The sequence below is a fragment of the Procambarus clarkii genome, chromosome 63, assembly GCF_040958095.1.
Source record: "Procambarus clarkii isolate CNS0578487 chromosome 63, FALCON_Pclarkii_2.0, whole genome shotgun sequence".
NCBI lineage: Eukaryota > Metazoa > Arthropoda > Malacostraca > Decapoda > Cambaridae > Procambarus > Procambarus clarkii.
The window spans coordinates 21,121,415-21,141,163 of NC_091212.1; the positions used below are offsets into that span (position 1 = coordinate 21,121,415).

Consider the following 19,749-nt stretch of genomic DNA (forward strand, 5'->3'; position numbering starts at 1 on the left):
ATTTTTTGATGAGTGGATGACTTTAACTGTTAAATGACCGACTGAATTATTATTCATTGACTGATTATAATTGTTTCCTGTTTGTTGTTGTTGTTGTTGTCTAAGATTCGCTACCTGGAACTTAAAGTTCCAAGTAGCACGGGCTATAGTGAGTCCGCAGTGTACCGTTTCCTGTTATTTAATTTTGAATTAACAACGACACCGTTGAATCAACGTTAACATCGTTGTTTAACGTCGAATTAACGATACTCTTGGATACTATGTTCACTGGTGTCTTGGGAACGGGGGGGGGAGGGGGGGGGGAAGCCAAATTCAGCAACTACACTAAACAGGAGGAGGAAGGAAGGATGGCCTCCTGTGTAAGTCAGAGGACAAGTTGAAGACAACCAGGCAAGGTCTTCAACTACCGTCTCGGAAAATGGCACTTACCTGCTAGTTTTGTCTGTACTCACCTAATTGTGCTTGCGGGGGTTGAGCTTTGGCTCTTTGGTCCCGCCTCTCAACTGTCAATCAACTGGTAAATACTGTGCTAGTCAGTCTTTGTCACGGTGGTGGTTACTCTTTTTACTGTGATAGTTTTATCATGGCGCTAGTTAGTATTGATATAGTGCTTGTTTGTTACACTGGCAGTTTGTCTTCAGGGTCAAACATTCAGGTTTTTAGAGCTAATTTCACGCAGCCTACTCTGGGCGACACCTGTGAGTACAAGCTAATTACCTCATGCCCCCCTTGTTGGGTATTGCTAACTCATAACAGCTTGTTTACAGTTGATGGACACGTGGACTTGTTTACAGTTGTGGAACACGTGGAGTTGTTTACAGTTGAGGGACACGTGGACTTGTTTACAGTTGATGGACGCGTGGAGTTGTTTACAGGTGAGGGACACGTGGACTTGTTTACAGTTGATGGACACGCGGAGTTGTTTACAGGTGAGGGACACGTGGACTTGTTTACAGTTGTGGAACACGTGGACTTGTTTACAGTTGAGGGACACGTGGACTTGTTTACAGTTGAGGGACACGTGGACTTGTTTACAGTTGAGGGACACGTGGACTTGTTTACAGTTGAGGGACACGTGGACTTGTTTACAGTTGAGGGACACGTGGACGTGTTTACAGTTGAGGGACACGTGGACTTGTTTACAGGTGAGGGACACGTGGACTTGTTTACAGTTGTGGAACACGTGGAGTTGTTTACAGGTGAGGGACACGTGGAGTTGTTTACAGTTGAGGGACACGTGGAGTTGTTTACAGTTGAGGGACACGTGGAGTTGTTTACAGTTGAGGGACACGTGGAGTTGTTTACAGTTGATGGACACGTGGACTTGTTTACAGTTGTGGAACACGTGGAGTTGTTTACAGGTGAGGGACACGTGGAGTTGTTTACAGTTGAGGGACACGTGGAGTTGTTTACAGTTGAGGGACACGTGGAGTTGTTTACAGTTGAGGGACACGTGGAGTTGTTTACAGTTGATGGACACGTGGACTTGTTTACAGTTGTGGAACACGTGGAGTTGTTTACAGGTGAGGGACACGTGGAGTTGTTTACAGTTGAGGGACACGTGGAGTTGTTTACAGTTGAGGGACACGTGGAGTTGTTTACAGTTGATGGACACGTGGACTTGTTTACAGTTGTGGAACACGTGGAGTTGTTTACAGGTGAGGGACACGTGGAGTTGTTTACAGTTGAGGGACACGTGGAGTTGTTTACAGTTGAGGAACACGTGGAGTTGTTTACAGTTGAGGGACACGTGGAGTTGTTTACAGGTGAGGAACACGTGGAGTTGTTTACAGTTGAGGGACACGTAGAGTTGTTTACAGGTGAGGAACACGTGGAGTTATTTACAGGTGAGGAACACGTGGAGTTGTTTACAGTTGAGGAACACGTGGAGTTGTTTACAGGTGAGAAACACGTGGAGTTGTTTACAGTTGAGGAACACGTGGAGTTGTTTACAGGTGAGAAAGACGTGGAGTTGTTTACAGGTGAGGAACACGTGGAGTTGTTTACAGGTGAGAAACACGTAGAGCTTGTTTACAGTTGGGGACACGTGATGCTTCAACCTGATTGTTATATCAGGCAGAAGTGTCGGAGTCCTTGATAACATGAAGATACAAAGAATTATAATTTTTAACACTTACTATCTACCGCTTTCCTCTTAACTGATTATAAATGATAATGGAAGATATGAACACACTCTACTGTATCCACACTGTTGTACATTAGTTTATTAACGGTTTTGAAGGTGATTACGAACTGAGATTTGCAATTCAAGTAATTAGCAACGTTTGCAACCTTCCATGCTACAGGGACAACACCACATTAGGGACCATCCAGGCTACAGGGACAACACCACATTAGGGACCATCCAGGCTACAGGGACAACACCACATTAGGGACCTTCCATGCTACAGGGACAACACCACATTAGGGACCATCCAGGCTACAGGGACAACACCACATTAGGGACCTTCCATGCTACAGGGACAACACCACATTAGGGACCATCCAGGCTACAGGGACAACACCACATTAGGGACCATCCATGCTACAGGGACAACACCACATTAGGGACCATCCATGCTACAGGGACAACACCACATTAGGGACCATCCAGGCTACAGGGACAACACCACATTAGGGACCATCCATGCTACAGGGACAACACCACATTAGGGACCATCCATGCTACAGGGACAACACCACATAAGGGACCATCCAGGCTACAGGGACAACACCACATTAGGGACCATCCAGGCTACAGGGACAACACCACATAAGGGACCATCCAGGCTACAGGGACAACACCACATTAGGGACCATCCAGGCTACAGGGACAACACCACATTAGGGACCATCCAGGCTACAGGGACAACACCACATTAGGGACCATCCAGGCTACAGGGACAACACCACATTAGGGACCATCCAGGCTACAGGGACAACACCACATTAGGGACCATCCAGGCTACAGGGACAACACCACATTAGGGACCATCCAGGCTACAGGGACAACACCACATTAGGGACCATCCAGGCTACAGGGACAACACCACATTAGGGACCATCCAGGCTACAGGGACAACACCACATTAGGGACCATCCAGGCTACAGGGACAACACCACATTAGGGACCATCCAGGCTACAGGGACAACACCACATTAGGGTCCATCCAGGCTACAGGGAGAAATTCAGACTTAACTGATTTACTACAACGTTTTCTTAATAAAAGATGTGATTGACAGAGGAGATAAATATGGAGAGTTTGAAAGATAGGGAGGAAGGGCTATACAGATGGGGAGGGAGAGCTATACAGGTGAGGAGGGAGGGCTATACAGATAGGTAGGGAGAGCTATACAGATGGCTACACACAAAACACCTCCCGATATTACCAGAAATTGTAAGCTATATAGTCTGTATAGTCATACAGTATTTCAATAATTTTGTGTTATGTATTGCCCGTACCAGAGCAACAGTCCTCTCTAATGACTGTAGTAATGATCATTACAGCGTTAATGACCCCACAGCAGGTAGGAACAACTCTTGGAGTGATCTTATCAGGTTCATCAGAGATACAACACAATTGGCTCGTCTTGTAATTCGATATCAATGGTTTTTCAGGATGCTGCTCAATAAAATTGTGTCCTGTGTGGTATACTGTGTATTCCGCTCGTTCTTAAGAACATCCCTTCCCATCATTATGTTCTGTGTTCTCCTGAACATTCTCCCAACATGTCATCACCTTCCTCCACAAACATCACCTTCAACATCATCCTCACCATCATGCCCAACATGCGTGTTATCACTTTCTTCCACCCGACACTCATACTCACTTGATCCACGCGCTGACAACAGTGTCACAGTGCCTCACCTGCTGACATGGCTGTCTACCCTGCTGACAGCAGTGCCTCACCTGCTGACAGCAGTGCCTCACCTGCTGACAGCAGTGCCTCACCTGCTGACAGCAGTGCCTCACCTGCAGACAGCAGTGCCTCACCTGCTGACAGCAGTGCCTCACCTGCTGACAGCAGCGCCTCACCTGCTGACAGCAGTGCCTCACCTGCTGACAACAGTGCCTCACCTGCTGACAACAGTGCCTCACCTGCTGACAGCAGTGCCTCACCTGCTGACAGCAGTGCCTCACCTGCTGACAGCAGTGCCTCACCTGCTGACAGCAGTGCCTCACCTGCTGACAGCAGTGCCTCACCTGCTGACAGCAGTGCCTCACCTGCTGACAGCAGCGCCTCACCTGCTGACAGCAGTGCCTCACCTGCTGACAGCAGTGCCTCACCTGCTGACAGCAGTGCCTCACCTGCTGACAGCAGTGCCTCACCAGCTGACAGCAGTGCCTCACCTGCTGACAGCAGCGCCTCACCTGCTGACAACAGTGCCTCACCTGCTGACAACAGTGCCTCACCTGCTGACAGCAGTGCCTCACCAGCTGACAGCAGTGCCTCACCTGCTGACAACAGTGCCTCACCTGCTGACAGCAGTGCCTCACCAGCTGACAACAGTGCCTCACCAGCTGACAGCAGTGCCTCACCTGCTGACAACAGTGCCTCACCTGCTGACAACAGTGCCTCACCTGCTGACAGCAGTGCCTCACCAGCTGACAACAGTGCCTCACCTGCTGACAGCAGTGCCTCACCTGCTGACAGCAGTGCCTCACCTGCTGACAGCAGTGCCTCACCTGCTGACAGCAGTGCCTCACCAGCTGACAACAGTGCCTCACCTGCTGACAGCAGTGCCTCACCTGCTGACAACAGTGCCTCACCAGCTGACAACAGTGCCTCACCAGCTGACAGCAGTGCCTCACCAGCTGACAACAGTGCCTCACCTGCTGACAACAGTGCCTCACCTGCTGACAGCAGTGCCTCACCAGCTGACAACAGTGCCTCACCAGCTGACAGCAGTGCCTCACCTGCTGACAACAGTGCCTCACCTGCTGACAACAGTGCCTCACCTGCTGACAGCAGTGCCTCACCAGCTGACAACAGTGCCTCACCTGCTGACAGCAGTGCCTCACCTGGCGGCAGCTCTAGTCTCCTTACAACAATTTCTCCTCTTGTTAACAAAATATTTCCCGGGGGACAATTTCTTACCTGCCAACAAGAGACTTTTCTTGTGTTACTCTATTAACAAAACAAAATCTTCCCAAATGACAACACTGTGTTCTCCTGCTGACAACATGAACAATTTAGGTGTCAACAATTACCACCAACAGTAAGAGCAGCAGCAGCAGCAGCAGCAGCAGCAGCAGCAGCAGCAGCAGCAGCAGCAGCGGGCCGCCAACTGACAGAGAGCTCCGTCATTAAGTGTAAATTACCTTAAGTGTCATTAAAAGCAAAGTCTGGGATGCATCGGGATGGTTGAAATTCACACAACTTGCATTTAAAGTTTGGGATGCGAGCAGTAATAGGTAGCTTTAACTGGCCACGACTGGAGGTGATGGGAGTGACGGGTCCTGAGGTGATGGGAGTGACGGGTCCTGAGGTGATGGGAGTGGTGGGTCCTGAGGTGATGGGAGTGAAGGGTTCTCAGGTGATGGGAGTGGTGGGTCCTGAGGTGATGGGAGTGATGGATCCTCAGGTGATGGGAGTGACGGGTTCTCAGGTGATGGGAGTGGTGAGTCCTGAGGTGATGGGAGTGATGGATCCTCAGGTGATGGTTACTCAGGTAAGCTACTTCTTATCCTGAGTAACACTTCCTATCGGTTGCCCTTGGTAACACTGTTATTGAACACTGTAATATGAGTTGACATATGATGGTTACACCGGAACCAAAAGGTACACTGCCAAGAAGGAAATGCTACACAGGATTAAAAAAACGCTGCCACCATCTGCCTTGACCATTGAGACTATATCAAGCAACGAGGCAAGAAACATTGTTTCACTTGGAGAGTACTTTCTATAACTGTCATTATGGGACGGTTGTCAGCCACTATATCCAAAAGGCTAAGCGGATTCAACAATTGACACAGACGGGAAATTTAACATGAGTTTATTGAGAACAAAATTATGCTAATCACCACTATAAATCCTACTCTAACACTGGCAAATAGTTAAGAAATTTAGACATGGAACAAAACCCTCAGAGATCACACTTTATCTTAAGACCTTAAGACCTCTGTCTCTCCCTCCGGTGGATTCACTCTGTCACTCCCTGCTGTGCGATGTTCTCTACAGCCCTCTCTGGACCCCGGTGTCCGGCACTCTGTTCCCACTAAATCTCCACAAGACCTCTATATACAACCCCAAGAGGGGGAGGGGGAGATTTCCTGTTGCTACCTACACCAAAAATGCAAGGGGGTCGGGCCACACGTGCACAAACACTTAAGAATATTTCAATTAAGCTTGTTTGACATTCACCATACACTCTTCAAGAGAGGAGTTATTAATTACGTGCGTGACTGACCTCTGACCTGGCTTAAAGGGGGGGGGGGGAAGATCCATGGATGTTTACACATAAGAATCTGGGGTCTAATTCCATTGCAATGTTTGAGAAGAGTATCATGAAATATTACATACTTGAAACTATGCTGACTAAGACTAACCCAGGAATTTTTTAATCAACATACAAGATAATCAGGTCATCTGGCTGACCTCTTGGAGAAGGCTTCCCTGGGTGAGATCTCTAGGGAAGGGGGGTCATGGGTGTTACATGGGAGTGGTGGGTCCTGAGGTGATGGGAGTGGTGGTCCTGAGGTGATGGGAGTGGTGGTCCTGAGGTGATGGGAGTGACGGGTCCTCAGGTGATGGGAGTGGTGGGTCCTGAGGTGATGGGTCCTCAGGTGATGGGAGTGGTGGGTCCTGAGGTGATGGGAGTGACAGGTCCTGAGGTGATGGGAGTGGTGGGTCCTGAGGTGATGGGAGTGATGGGTCCTGAGGTGATGGGAGTGATGGGTCCTGAGGTGATGGGAGTGGTGGGTCGTGAGGTGATGGGAGTGACAGGTCCTGAGGTGATAGGAGTGGTGGGTCCTGAGGTGATGGGAGTGATGGGTCCTCTGACGTAGTCTCTTGGGTTAGATTAGGTCATTTTAAATTAACCATTTTCATGATGTTGTGAAACCTTAAGCTGGGCGGGTTAAATTTAAATTTAAATTTTGCCCCGAGGGGCGAGTTTATTGGGCAGCGCCACTCATCCTGTGAGTGGACACACCGCCATAGCAGCATGTACAACACTCCCCAATAGGAAGAAAACCCGCTGGGTTGTTCATCCTGTCACTTGTACCCAGACACAGCTGGGACTTGCTTAACTGTCTCAAGTGAACAGCTCCTCAAACAAGAAGATTAACATCTATCAGCTGGTCTATCTTCATGTTAAAGTTCTACCTCTACCAAAACGAAGAAGAAGCCTGTTTGTCTAATTTAACGTCAAAGTTTGACTAGAAAGTCTCCCTCCACAGAGCTGCAGCAGTTTCTCTCCTCAGCAGAAACCGATGAGTTTCTGGGCCCAAATTCACGAAGCAGTTACGCAAGCACTTACGAGCGTGTACATCTTTAATCAATCTTTGACAAATTTATTAAAGTTTACAAGCATGAAAACTTCCCAATCAACTGTTGTTATTGTTATAAACAGCCTCCTTGTGCTTCGGAGCTCATTAACTGTTTACTAATTGTAAATAAAGCCGCCAAAGATTGAGAAAAGATGTACAGGTTCGCAAGTGCTTGCGTAACCGCTTCGTGAATCTAGCCCCTGGCCTCAAGAGGGTGTGAGTTATGGACCCCGTCTTCAAGTATGGTCTGGTAATACCTTTCTTACATTCCTCAGCCGTCTTGTGCAGTGATATCAAGCTATCTTTTCCCTCATACCTTCAATCTCTTATTTAATTATGAACCATTATTTCCTTTTCTGCTCATTGGTTCCTTTCGCTTCCTCGTAAGATTTTGACTTCTCTTCCAAGTAAAAATGGTACGGTTTCTACCAGGTATAATGTTAACTAACTTCCATAAATGTTAACTAATTTACCTTCCAGACAAAACTAAGTTCCAGTCCACTCTCATGCACCTTATGCTAGTAATTTGTGTGCTAACTTTCCATATCGCGGCAACAATTTAACATCAGCCGGGTGACACTAATGTTAAGTTAACATGGTGAAAGTTAACATGGGACGGAACTCTGGGAGACCTGAAAGGTTAATCAACAGGCGAGGGTCCTGTTGGAATATTTAACATTGGAACTCACAATGTTAAACATGTACGTGTTGAGAATATTGCATAGTGTGGTTGGTGGGAGGGAGGGTGGGAGGGAGGGTGGGAGGGAGGGAGGGCAGGGAGGGACGGAGGGAGAGAGGGAGAGAGGGAGGGAGGGAGGGGATTATGGAGGGAGGGCAGGGAGGGAGGGAAGTAGGCAGGGAGGGAGGGAGGGAGGGAGGGATGGATGGCAGGGAGGGAGGGAGGGAGGAAGGGAGGGAGAGACGGAGGGAGGGAGGGAGGGAGGGAGGGAGGGGGTTAGGGAGGGAGGGCAGGGAGGGAGGGATGGCAGGGAGGCAGGGAGGGAGGGAGGCAGAGAGAGAGAGAGGGGTGAGGGGATAGGGAGGGAGGGAGGCAAAGAGAGAGGGAGGAATGGGACGGAATGGGAGGCAAAGAGAGAGGCAGCCAAGGCAAAAGAGAGATAGAGAGGGAGGAAAGGAGGAAGAATGGGAAGAGTGGGCAAAAGAATGATTGGACGAGAGAACGAGAGAGAATAATTGCAGTAAGATTTAAGACAAGAAGGAAAGAGACAAGACATAGAGTAAGAAGGAGACATATTAAGCGAAAAGAATGAGACGGAAGATGGAAAGGAGAAAGAAATATTAAATAATAATGAGATAACATTCAGTACTTGACATCTTTACAAAGTTTAACAACTGCTCCAAACTGATCCCTAACTAGCTGTGTAATACAGCTAACGAAGGTAAGGCAATTATGAGTGGAAATCACTAAACTATCATGAGTATGTAACTCTTGGAAGGTATACGAGGACAGGAAGCTGGGATAGCACGGAAGGAAGGAACGGTGCCAACCACTTGCACCATCGGGGATCGAACTCCGACCCCTGCAAGAAGCGAGGTCTTCGCTGTACCCATCAATCCAAGTGGTTAGGTTAACAAAGAGATGGTCTTCTACCATTTTAAAATATTCTCCTCATACCAGTTTCACGACACATGAACTCAACCATGCTGAAACGTGATCACATTAGTAGGGAATATTTAAGTGATATATACAATAGCCCCAGGTACATGGGGTCCCTTTTGTATTCCTGGGTCCCTGTTGTATTCCTGGGTCCCTGTTGTATCCCTGGGTCCATGTTGCATTCCTGGGTCCCTGTTGTATCCCTGGGTCCCTGTTGTATTCCTGGGTCCCTGTTTTTTTCCTGGGTCCGTTGTATTCCTGAGTCCCTGTTGTATTCCTGGGTCCCTGTTGTATCCCTGGGTCACTGTTGTATTCCTGGGTCCCTGTTGTATCCCTGGGTCCATGTTGCATTCCTGGGTTCCTGTTGTATTCCTGGGTCCCTGTTGTATCCCTGGTTCCCTGTTGTATCCCTGGGTCCTTGTTGTATTCCTGGGTCCCTGTTGTATTCCTGGGTCCCTGTTGTATTCCTGGGTCCCTGTTGTATCCCTGGGTCCCTGTTGTATCCCTGGGTCCCTGTTGTATCCCTGGGTCCCTGTTGTATTCCTGGCTCCCTGTTGTATCCCTGGGTCCCTGTTGTATCCCTGGGTCCCTTGTTGTATCCCTGGGTTGTATTGTAACACCCATGACCCCCTCCCCCTTAGAGTTCACACCCAGGGAAGCCTTCTCCAAGAGGTGAGCCCAGATGACCTCCGGTTTATCTTGTATATTGATTAAAAATTCCTGGGTTAGTCTTAGTCAGCATAGTTTCAAGTATGTAATATTTCAGGCAAGGGAATTAGACTCCAGATTCTTATGTGTAAACATCCCTGGATCTCCCCCTTTTGGCCAGGTCAGAGGTCAGTCACACATGTAATTAATAACTCCTCTCTTGAAGAGTGTATGGTGAATGTCAAACAAGCTTTTTGAAATATTGTTTAAGTGTTTGTGCACGTGTGGCCCGACCCCCCCCCCCCCTAGCATTTCTGACCTGGGTAGCGACAGCAGATCTCCCCCCTCCCCCCTGTGGGGGTTGTATATAGAGGTCCTGTAGGGACTTAGACAGGCAGAGTGCGGGACACCGGGGTCTAGAGAGGGCTGTGAAGAACATCTCAGCCAGGGAGAGACAGGTCTTAAGGTAATGTGCGTGATCTCTGAGGTTTTGTTCCATGTCCAAATTTCTTAAATTTTTGCCAGTGTTAGAGTAGGATTTATCAGTGGTGATTGACATAATTTTGGTCTCAATAAACTCGTTAAATTTCCCATCTGTGTCAATTGTTGAATCCTCTTAGCCTTTTGGATATAGTGGCTAATAACCGTCTCCATAATTAATGACAGTCATAGAAAGTACTCTCCAAGTCAAGCAATGTTTCTTGCCTCGTTGCTTGATATAATCTCAATGGTCAAAGGCAGATGGTGGCAGCGTATTTCATCCTGTGTTAGCATCTCCTTGTTGGCAGTGTACTTTGTAGTCCCGGTGTAACCATCATATGTCAGCCCATAACAGTGTTACCAAGTGCAACCAATGGGGAAGTGTAACTCAGGATAAGTAGTGTTTACATTATTAGTTTAGTGTTCCATTATAGTGGTGTTCCATTATAGTGGTGCAGTAGAGTGGTGTCACAATTGGTGGTGTTACAGTATCCAACCAAGGTTCCCAAGTATGGCGATACAAACGTGTATGCAATACTTCAGCAATATTAATATACCGGTCATTGAAGAATGAGGAAATAAACAAATTGGTCGCAACTTAAAATTCACTTTCGTTTCTTTTCCCATTACGTAATTATAACGAATGTTTTAATAATTACATATATACTTTTTTACGAACCAACACAGCTCTTTACGTGGAAGAATGATAGACACACCGACACAGACTCACAGACTAATGCTCACAACTATACAGTCTCACAGACTCACAGACTCACAGTCTCACAGACTCACAGTCTCACAGACTCACAGTCTCACAGACTCACAGTCTCACAGACTCACAGACTCACAGACTTACAGACTCACAGACTCACAGAGCACAATGGAATCACAACCTCTTCTTGGTTCCTAGGATCAACGTCCCCGCTGACCGGTCTTTGACCAGGCCTCTTGGCTGGTCTGATCGAGCAGGCTGTTAGATGCAGCTGCTTGCAGTCTGACGTATGAATCACAGCCTGGTTGATCAAGTATCCTTTGTAGGGAATGCAGATTTAACAATTGTAAGCGTGATGGATTTATATTGAGGTCATACAATGGGATTAAATCTGGTTCCGTGGTTTTCTTAGTGTCACATTATGGCTTAGGTGCTCATTTCAGTCGGAAGTGTGTGTGCCAAGGGAGGCCAGGAATGCGGGTTCGATCCCCATAGTATTGACTCAATATTTTCTCAGTCAAAGATTCAAAAAAACATATAGAGTTGTCAAGATACTTAATTTGTCTATCGCATTGCTCGTCTCATGATTTATTAAAATCTTAAAATTAGCTTCTTTCAAAATGTAATTTCTTATGTTCAAAACACATAGTTTTGTTTTAATTAAATTAAAATTCTTAATTCAAAATTAAAATCTTCTTAATTAAAAACTTTTCATGTTTACATCTTAAATTTTGGTTCGGAACCCTTCTCTCTCTCTCTCTCTCTCTCTCTCTCTCTCTCTCTCTCTCTCTCTCTCTCTCTCTCTCTCTCTCTCTCTCTCTCTCTCTCTCTCTCTCCCCCTCCCTCCCTCCCTCCCTCCCTCCCTCCCTCCCTCTCTCTCTCTCTCTCTCTCTCTCTCTCTCTCTCTCTCTCTCTCTCTCTCTCTCCCTCTCTCTCTCTCTCTCTCTCTCTCTCTCTCTCTCTCTCTCTCTCTCTCTAAAACAATGTGGGTACAGGAGTACATAACTTCTGACTCCTGTAAGCAGGCTGAGAGCCTTCCCTTCCCATAGCTCACAGTAAACCTTATCCCTACCAGTCTTTCCCTGGAACACGACCCACCAAACGGTTAGCAACCAGGTCCCCAGTTACTGCTGGGTGAACAGGGGGAGAACAGTCAAAGACTGATGCCCCGTCAATCCTTGCTGACAAGGCTGGAACACGGCCAATATGGCTGGCGAGGCGCGGAGCAAGTGTTGCCACGACGCCCTCACCAACCCTCCCTCTGCGCCTTCATTACTTACATTATGTACAACACTCCCCAATAGGAAGAAAACCCGCTGGGTTGTTCATGCTGTCACTTGTACCCAGACACAGCTGGGACTTGCTTAACTGTCTCAAGTGAACAGCTCCTCAAACAAAAATATTCTTCATCTTTTGACATGGTTCGTCAAATTCCAGCGAGCCATGGTCCACCTTGTTGTGCTTGACGTCACTCAGCTGGTGGTTGTCAAGGTCCTCTGTCAAGTGTCTGACTCTTGGGGGCTCAAATCGAAGAAACAATTAGTTTGAAGAACTTGTAGTGTTGTGAAAGATGATAGACTACATGCAGAAATCAATCACTGTTCTCACTATCACAGTCACTGTTCTCACTATAACAACCACTGTTCTCACTATCACAACCACACAGACAAAACTCTCACCATCACTAACGTAATGTGCCAGAGGCCTCATAATATCTGTTTATTGCGTTGTCTTGAGTTTCGTCGAAAAACAATTTATTAGAGACTGTAAACAATTTATTAGAGACTGCAAACAATTTATTAGAGACTGTAAACAATTTATTAGAGACTGTAAACAATTTATTAGAGACTGTAAACAATTTATTAGAGACTGTAAACAATTTATTAGAGACTGTAAACAATTTATTAGAGACTGTAAACAATTTGTTAGAGACTGTAAACAATTTGTTAGAGACTGTAAACAATTTGTTAGAGACTGTAAACAATTTGTTAGAGACTGTAAACAATTTATTAGAGAGTGTAAACTTTGGCGTTGAAACTCTTCCTTTGTTTTGGCGAGAGTTATTGTTTGCGTACAAAACGCATTTTTCCTTTAAAAGGAAAATTGTAACATTTTTCTTGTCACAATTTTTGTTTATGTGCAGCTGTATAATTTTTAGTACGAGATTTCAAATGGTTTTTGGAGTAAAGGAAATATTTTTACATTCCTCTTAAATCCCTTATTATATGTACCCCCCCTTCCCCCATCCTTATCCATCGTTATCCATGCACCTAACCCATCCACCCCGTTTTGTACCCATATACCCAATATTAACCCCATCTTTATCCATCTTTATCCATTATTTATCCATCCTTAACCTTCATTACCAAGGCATTCCATCCTAAGCCATCAAGCTCATCTTTACCCATCCATTCTTACCCATGATTATCCATAAGCCATCCTATATCCATCCTTTAATCCATCCCCGAATCGCCCCTCCTTAAATCCCTATACAATTCCTCTGTGTGATGCAGCTACCATGCCTTCACATTCTCTTCACATTCCCTCTACATTCTCTTCACATTCCCTCTACATTCTCTTCACATTTCCTCTACATTCTCTTCACATTCTCTCCACATTCCCTCCACATTCCCTCCACATTCCCTCCACATTCCCTTCACATTCCCTCCACATTCCCTCCACATTCCCTCCACATTCCCTCCACATTCCCTCCACATTCCCTTCACATTCCCTCCACATTCCCTCCACATTCCCTCCACATTCCCTCCACATTCCCTCCACATTCCCTCCACATTCCCTTCACATTCCCTCCACATTCCCTCCACATTCCCTCCACATTCCCTCCACATTCCCTCCACATTCCCTCCACATTCCCTCAACATTCCCTTCACGCATTATGCCTACCGCCCTTTTATTATTTCTATTTTGCTTTTTGCTTTCGCTTTTTTAAGTGAACTCTTCCCTTTCTGAATGAAAAATATATATTTTTATATTTCTTTATTTCCCCCTTGCTTTTGTTTTCATATACCAATGATATTTTTCCGTAGTAATATGAAACTAATTTAACCTATTACTCTCTCTCTCTCTCTCTCTCTCTCTCTCTCTCTCTCTCTCTCTCTCTCTCTCTCTCTCTCTCTCTCTTTCTCTCTCTCTCTCTCTCTCGATTTCTCTCTCTCGTTTTCTCTCTCTCTCTCGTTTTCTCTCTCTCTCTCTCTTTTTCTCTCTTTCTCTCCCTCTCTTTCTCTCCCTCTCACTCTCTCTCACTCTCTCTCCCTCTCACTCTCTCTCTCTCTCTCTCCAGGTCAGCAGCCATGGTACAAGGCGAGTTCGCTTGTCAGTGTCCAAATGTACGTGTGTGCGAGTCAGTTTATGTGTACTCACCTAGTTGTGCTTGCGGGGGGTTGAGCTCTGGCTCTTTGGTCCCGCCTCTGAACTGTCAATCAACTGGTGTACAGATTCCTGAGCCTACTGGGCTCTATCATATCTACATTTGAAATTGTGTATGGGGTCAGCCTCCACCATATCACTTCCTAGTGCATTCCATTTATTAACTAACTACTCTGACACTAAAAAAATCTTTCTAATGTCTCTTTGTAATTTGGGCACTCAATTTTCACCTGTGTTCCCTAGTGCGTGTGGGACAGGTCTGGCGTGATATAATCCCATTGGTCTTTCTCTATCTCTGATTCTAGAAGAACTTCATCTCTCAAATGGTACCTTGTATCTGGCCACCTGTTCCCTACACCTAACTTCATTATATTACATTTGCTCGGGTTAAACTCTAACAACCATTTGTTGGACCATTCCTTCAGTTTGTCCAGGTTTTCTTGAAACCTCATGCTCTCCTCCTATGTTTTAATCCTTATGCACCTACTCCCAAAGCGATATGAAAAGGCTCGAGAGCATTCAGAATGAAGCCATGACAATCATTCTTGGAGTTCCAAGAACTGCAAAAACGTCTAATCTACGAGAGAAGTTGTCCCTACCCAGTGTTAAAAGCAGAATTAAGGAGCTGAATGTTAAGCTTGCAATTAGGATAGCCAGAGATCCCCATTACAATGATATTGCTAAGAAAAACTGAGCTCTGTGCTACTTTCAGGGGGAAACAGGAGAAGCAAAAAATGGCATCACAGATCAGTCTGCTACCTCGAAGAACTTCACCTGCTTGAGCAAGCCCGTGAGCTCCTTCCTGTAGAGAGGTTACCTCCCTGGGAGGAAGACTCGTGCAGAATTATCATCAATGAAATGGCAATGAAAAAATCCAACATGATACCACAAGAAATGAGGGGACAAGTATCTCGAGGAAATTTATAAAGAAGCCGGAAATGAACTAGATCAAATCTACACTGACGGGTCATCTAATCCTGTCAATGGCAGGGCTGGTGCAGCATACACGGTAATTAAGGATAATGCTTTCCAACGCAGAAATGAAGAAAAAGCGCGTATTGAGAACTATGCCTCTTCAACACAAGCGGAGCTAACTGCCATTATTATGGCGTTAAGGTTTCTTGAACGGAACACTAATGGTGCAGTGATCTGCACTGATTCAAAAACAGCACTACAAAGCCTAAGTAAAAATCGGGCAGAAAATCTTGCAATAGTCGCTGAAATTAAGAGAGCTGTGAGAGTACTTACCAATCAGGGAAGAGTCATCAAGTTTCTGTGGATCCCTTCCCATCTTGGAATACGTGGGAATGAACGAGCAGATGTGCTGGCTGCTGAAGGCGCTGAAGGAGACCATATTGAATACTTCATATCCAAGACTCTACTACAAATTTCAGGTATTGTCAGGCAACATCACCGTGACAAGGTAACTGAGGAAAGGAGGATAGAAGCACAAACCAGTGAATCTGTACGATGGCACATGGTTGCAGCTGGAAATCCCAATCATTATGGACGAAGAGGAGGAGGACTATCCATGGAGATATGGAATGGAAACAACAGTTGATCAGCGAAGTTGCAGAATCTGTGGTGAGAGTGACGGACACTGCCTTGTCCACTATTTACGTGAATGTGAACACCTGAGATACATTAGAAGTATGTGTAGAATAATAAACCCCACATTGTTTGAGTTAGGAAAACACTATTTGTCAAATATTGATACTGTTCTTAAAAGATTCGCCCATTTTGCACCCGCAAGATAACGTAAACTTTTAAGGGTTGACAGATGTTAATCTTCTTATTTGAGGAGCTGTTCACTTGAGACAGTTAAGCAAGTCCCAGCTGTGTCTGGGTACAAGTGACAGGATGAACAATCCAGCGGGTTTTCTTCCTATTGGGGAGTGTTGTACATGCTACTATGGCGGTATGTCCACTCACAGGATGAGTGGCGCTGCCCAATAAACTCGCTCCTCGTGGCAAAATTAAAAAAAAAAAATTGAGAGGAATTAGTCTATACCCTCTTGGAGATCATTTACGTATATCAGAAACAGGATAGGTCCGAGTACTGAGCCCCTGTGGGACTCCACTAGTGACTTCACGCCAATCTGAGGTCTCACCCCCTCACAGTAACTCTCTGCTTCCTATTGCTTAGGTACTCTTTTATCTACTGGAGCACCCTACCAGTTATTCTTGCCTGTTTCTCAAACTTATGTACCAGCCTCTTATGGGGTACTGTGTCAAAGGCTTTCCGACAGTCCAAGAAAATGCAGTCTGTGTTCCTTCTCTTTCTTGCTTAATCTTTGTCACCTGATCATAGAATTCTATTAAGCCTGTAAGGCAAGATTACCCATGTTGCCCTGAACCCATGTTGATGGGTTGTCACGCAGTCCCTTCTCTCCAGATGTATTACTAGTTTTTTTCTCGCGATCTTCTTCATCACCTTGCATGGTATACAAGTTAAGGACACTGGCTTGTAGTTCAGTGCCTCTTGTCTGTCACCCTTTTTGTATATTGGGACTACATTAGCAGTCTTTCATATTTCTGGTAAGTCTCCCATCTCCATTGACCTACTATACACTATGGAGAGTGGCAAGCAAAGTACTTCTGCACACACTTTCAGTACCCCATGGTGAGATTCCATCCGGACCAACAGCCTTTCTCACATCCAGATCCAACAGATGCCTCATCTCTGGTAATTTCGAACCCTTCCAAGGCCGCCTGGTTTACTGCCACCTTTCTAGCTCAAGGACTTCACCTCGTTCTACTGAGAAGACCTCTTGGAATTTCTTATTGAATTCTTCACACATATCTTTGTCATTCTCAGTGTATACCTATTCTCACCCGTTCTAAGTTTCATCACCTGTCTTTTCACTGTTGTTTTCCACCTGATGTGGCTGTGGAGAAGTTTTGGCTTTATTTGCTATATCATTTTCTTACTGTCTCTCTGCTTCTCTTCTCACATACTCATTCCTGGCTCTCTGGTATCTCACTTTGCTTTCTGGTGTTCTGTTATTTCGGAAGTTCCTCCACGCTATTTTGCTCCGTTTCTTTGCTTCCATTCATGCCGTATTAAACCACGGATTCTTCTTTTGCCTCTCATTGTTTTCCTTTTGGGCTGGGATAAACCTGTTTACTGCCTCCTGACACTTTTGGGTGACATAGTCTATCATGTCTTGTACGGACTTAGTTCTGAGTTCTGTGTTCTATGGTATATCTCTTAGGAATTTTCTCATCTCCTCATAATTTCCCTTTCGGTACGCCAGGCCCTTGTTTTCTAGTTCTTTTTTGGAGAGATTACTCCTAGGTCTACCAGGGGCTTGTGTATGTGAGCGCCTGTGTATGATGTATGTATTCACCTAGTTGTTGTGTTTGTGGGGGTTGAGCTCTGGCTCTTTGGTCCCGATTCTCAACTGTCAATCAACTGATATACAGACTCGTGAGCCTACTGGGCTCTGTCGTATCTACATTTGAAACTGTGTATGGAGTCAGCCTCCACCACATCAGTGCCTAATGCATTCCACCAGTTAACTACTCTGAGACTGAAAAAGTTCTTTCTAACGTCCCTGTGGCTCATTTGGGTACTCAGTTTCCACCTGTGTCCCCTTGTTCGCGTACCCCCCCCCCCCTCCCACCCGTGTTTAACAGTTTATCCTTTTCAACCCTGCCAATTCCTCTGAGAATTTTGCAGATAGTAATCATGTCTCGCCTTACTCTTCTATCTTCCAGTGTCGTGAGGTGCATTTCACACAGCCTTTCCTCGTAATTGATGCCTCTTAGTTCTGGGACTAGCCTAGTGACATACCTCTGAACTTTTTCCAGCTTCGTCTTGTGCTTGACAAGGTACGGGCTCCATGCGGGGTGCCGCATACTCCAGGATTGGTCTTACATATGTGGTATACAAGGTTATACAAGCTTCATTACCTTACATTTATTCGGGTTGAACGTTGGTTGGTTGGCCACTTTAGTAGCCTCATACTATCTTCCTCTGTCTTAATCTTCCTCATAATTTTTGCATCATCAGCAAACAATAAGAGGAACGAATCTATACCCTCTGGGAGATCATTTACATATATCAGAAACAGTATAGGTCCAAGGACTGACCCCTGCGGGACTCCACTGGTGACGTCCCGCCAGTCTGAGACCTCACCCCTCACAGTGACTCGCTGTCTTCTGTTGCTTAGGTACTCCCTTATCCAATGGAGTACCTTTCTTTTCACTCCAGCCTGCATCTCCAGCTTTTGCACTAGCCTCTTGTGTGGTACTGTGTCAAAGGCTTTCTGACAATCCAAAAATATGCAGTCTGCCGACCCCTCTCTTTCTTGCTTGATTTTTGTTACCTGGTCGTAGAATTCAATTAATCCTGTGAGGCAGGACCTGCCATCCCTGAACCCATGTTGATGCTGCGTTACAAAGTTCTTTTGCTCCAGATGTTCCACTTGCTTTTTTCACACAATCTTCTCCATCAACTTGCATGGTATGCAAGTTAGAGACACTGGCCTGTAGTTCAGTGCCTCCTGTCTATCCCCCTTTTTGTATATCGGAACTACATTAGCTGTCTTACAAATTTTTGGCAGTTCCCCTGTTACCAGTGATTTTTTTATACATTATGGAGAGTGGTAGGTACAGTGCTTCTGCTGCTTCCTTTAGGACCCAAGGGAAGATTTCATCTGGGCCTATAGCCTTTGTCACATCCAAGTCTAGCAAGAGCTTCCTTACATCCCCACTGGTAATCCCGAACGCCTCTAGCGGTGCCTGGTTAACTATTCCCTCTCTTATCTCTCGAACTTCTCCTTGCTCTAATGTGAAGACTTCTTGGAATTTCTTATTCAGTTCCTCGCACACTTCCTTGTCGTTTGTAGTGAATCTGTCTGCCCCTATCCTCAGTTTCATTACCTGTTCTTTAACTGTTGTTTTTCTCCTGATGTGACTGTGCACTACTTTTGGTTGCGCCTTTGCCTTGCTTGCTATGCCATTTTCGTATTGTCCTTTTCCTCTCTTCTTACCCTGACATATTCATTCCTGGCATTCTGGTAACTTTCTCTGCTCTCAAGCGTCATGTTATTTCTATAGTTTCTCCACGCCCTTGTACTTTATTGCTTAGCTAGCCTACATCTCTGATTAAACCATCGATTTCTGATCTTCATTTCATTTTTTCATTTTGAACCGGGGACAAACTTGTTTACTGCCTCCTTACACATCTACGTGATGTAGTCCATCATGTTTTGGGCCGTCTTTCCTCTGAGATCTGTTTCCCATGTTATATCTGTCAGGAATTTTCTTACCTCTTCATAGTTTCCCTTTCGGAATGCCAGCCTTTTGTTTTCAATTCCTTTCCTTGAGTTCATTAACCCTTTTTCAACCAGATACTCAAACGTCATTACACTGTGGTCACAATTACTTACTGGAGCCTCGAAACC

At 45.7% G+C, this 19,749-nt stretch overlaps 1 protein-coding gene across 1 annotated transcript; it reads left to right on the forward strand.

Moving 5' to 3' along the window:
• Positions 1 to 3,877: 3,877 nt before the first annotated feature.
• LOC123769623 (autotransporter adhesin BpaC-like) lies at positions 3,878 to 5,137 on the forward strand. The gene has a single exon (XM_045760862.2). The coding sequence runs from the start codon at positions 3,878 to 3,880 to the stop codon at positions 5,135 to 5,137; it is 1,260 nt and encodes a 419-aa protein (XP_045616818.2).
• Positions 5,138 to 19,749: the final 14,612 nt, after the last annotated feature.

What these genes read in the sequence shown, in the direction of transcription:
- LOC123769623 (XM_045760862.2), top strand. Translation starts at nt 3,878, where the DNA reads ATGGCTGTCTACCCTGCTGACAGCAGTGCCTCACCTGCTGACAGCAGT.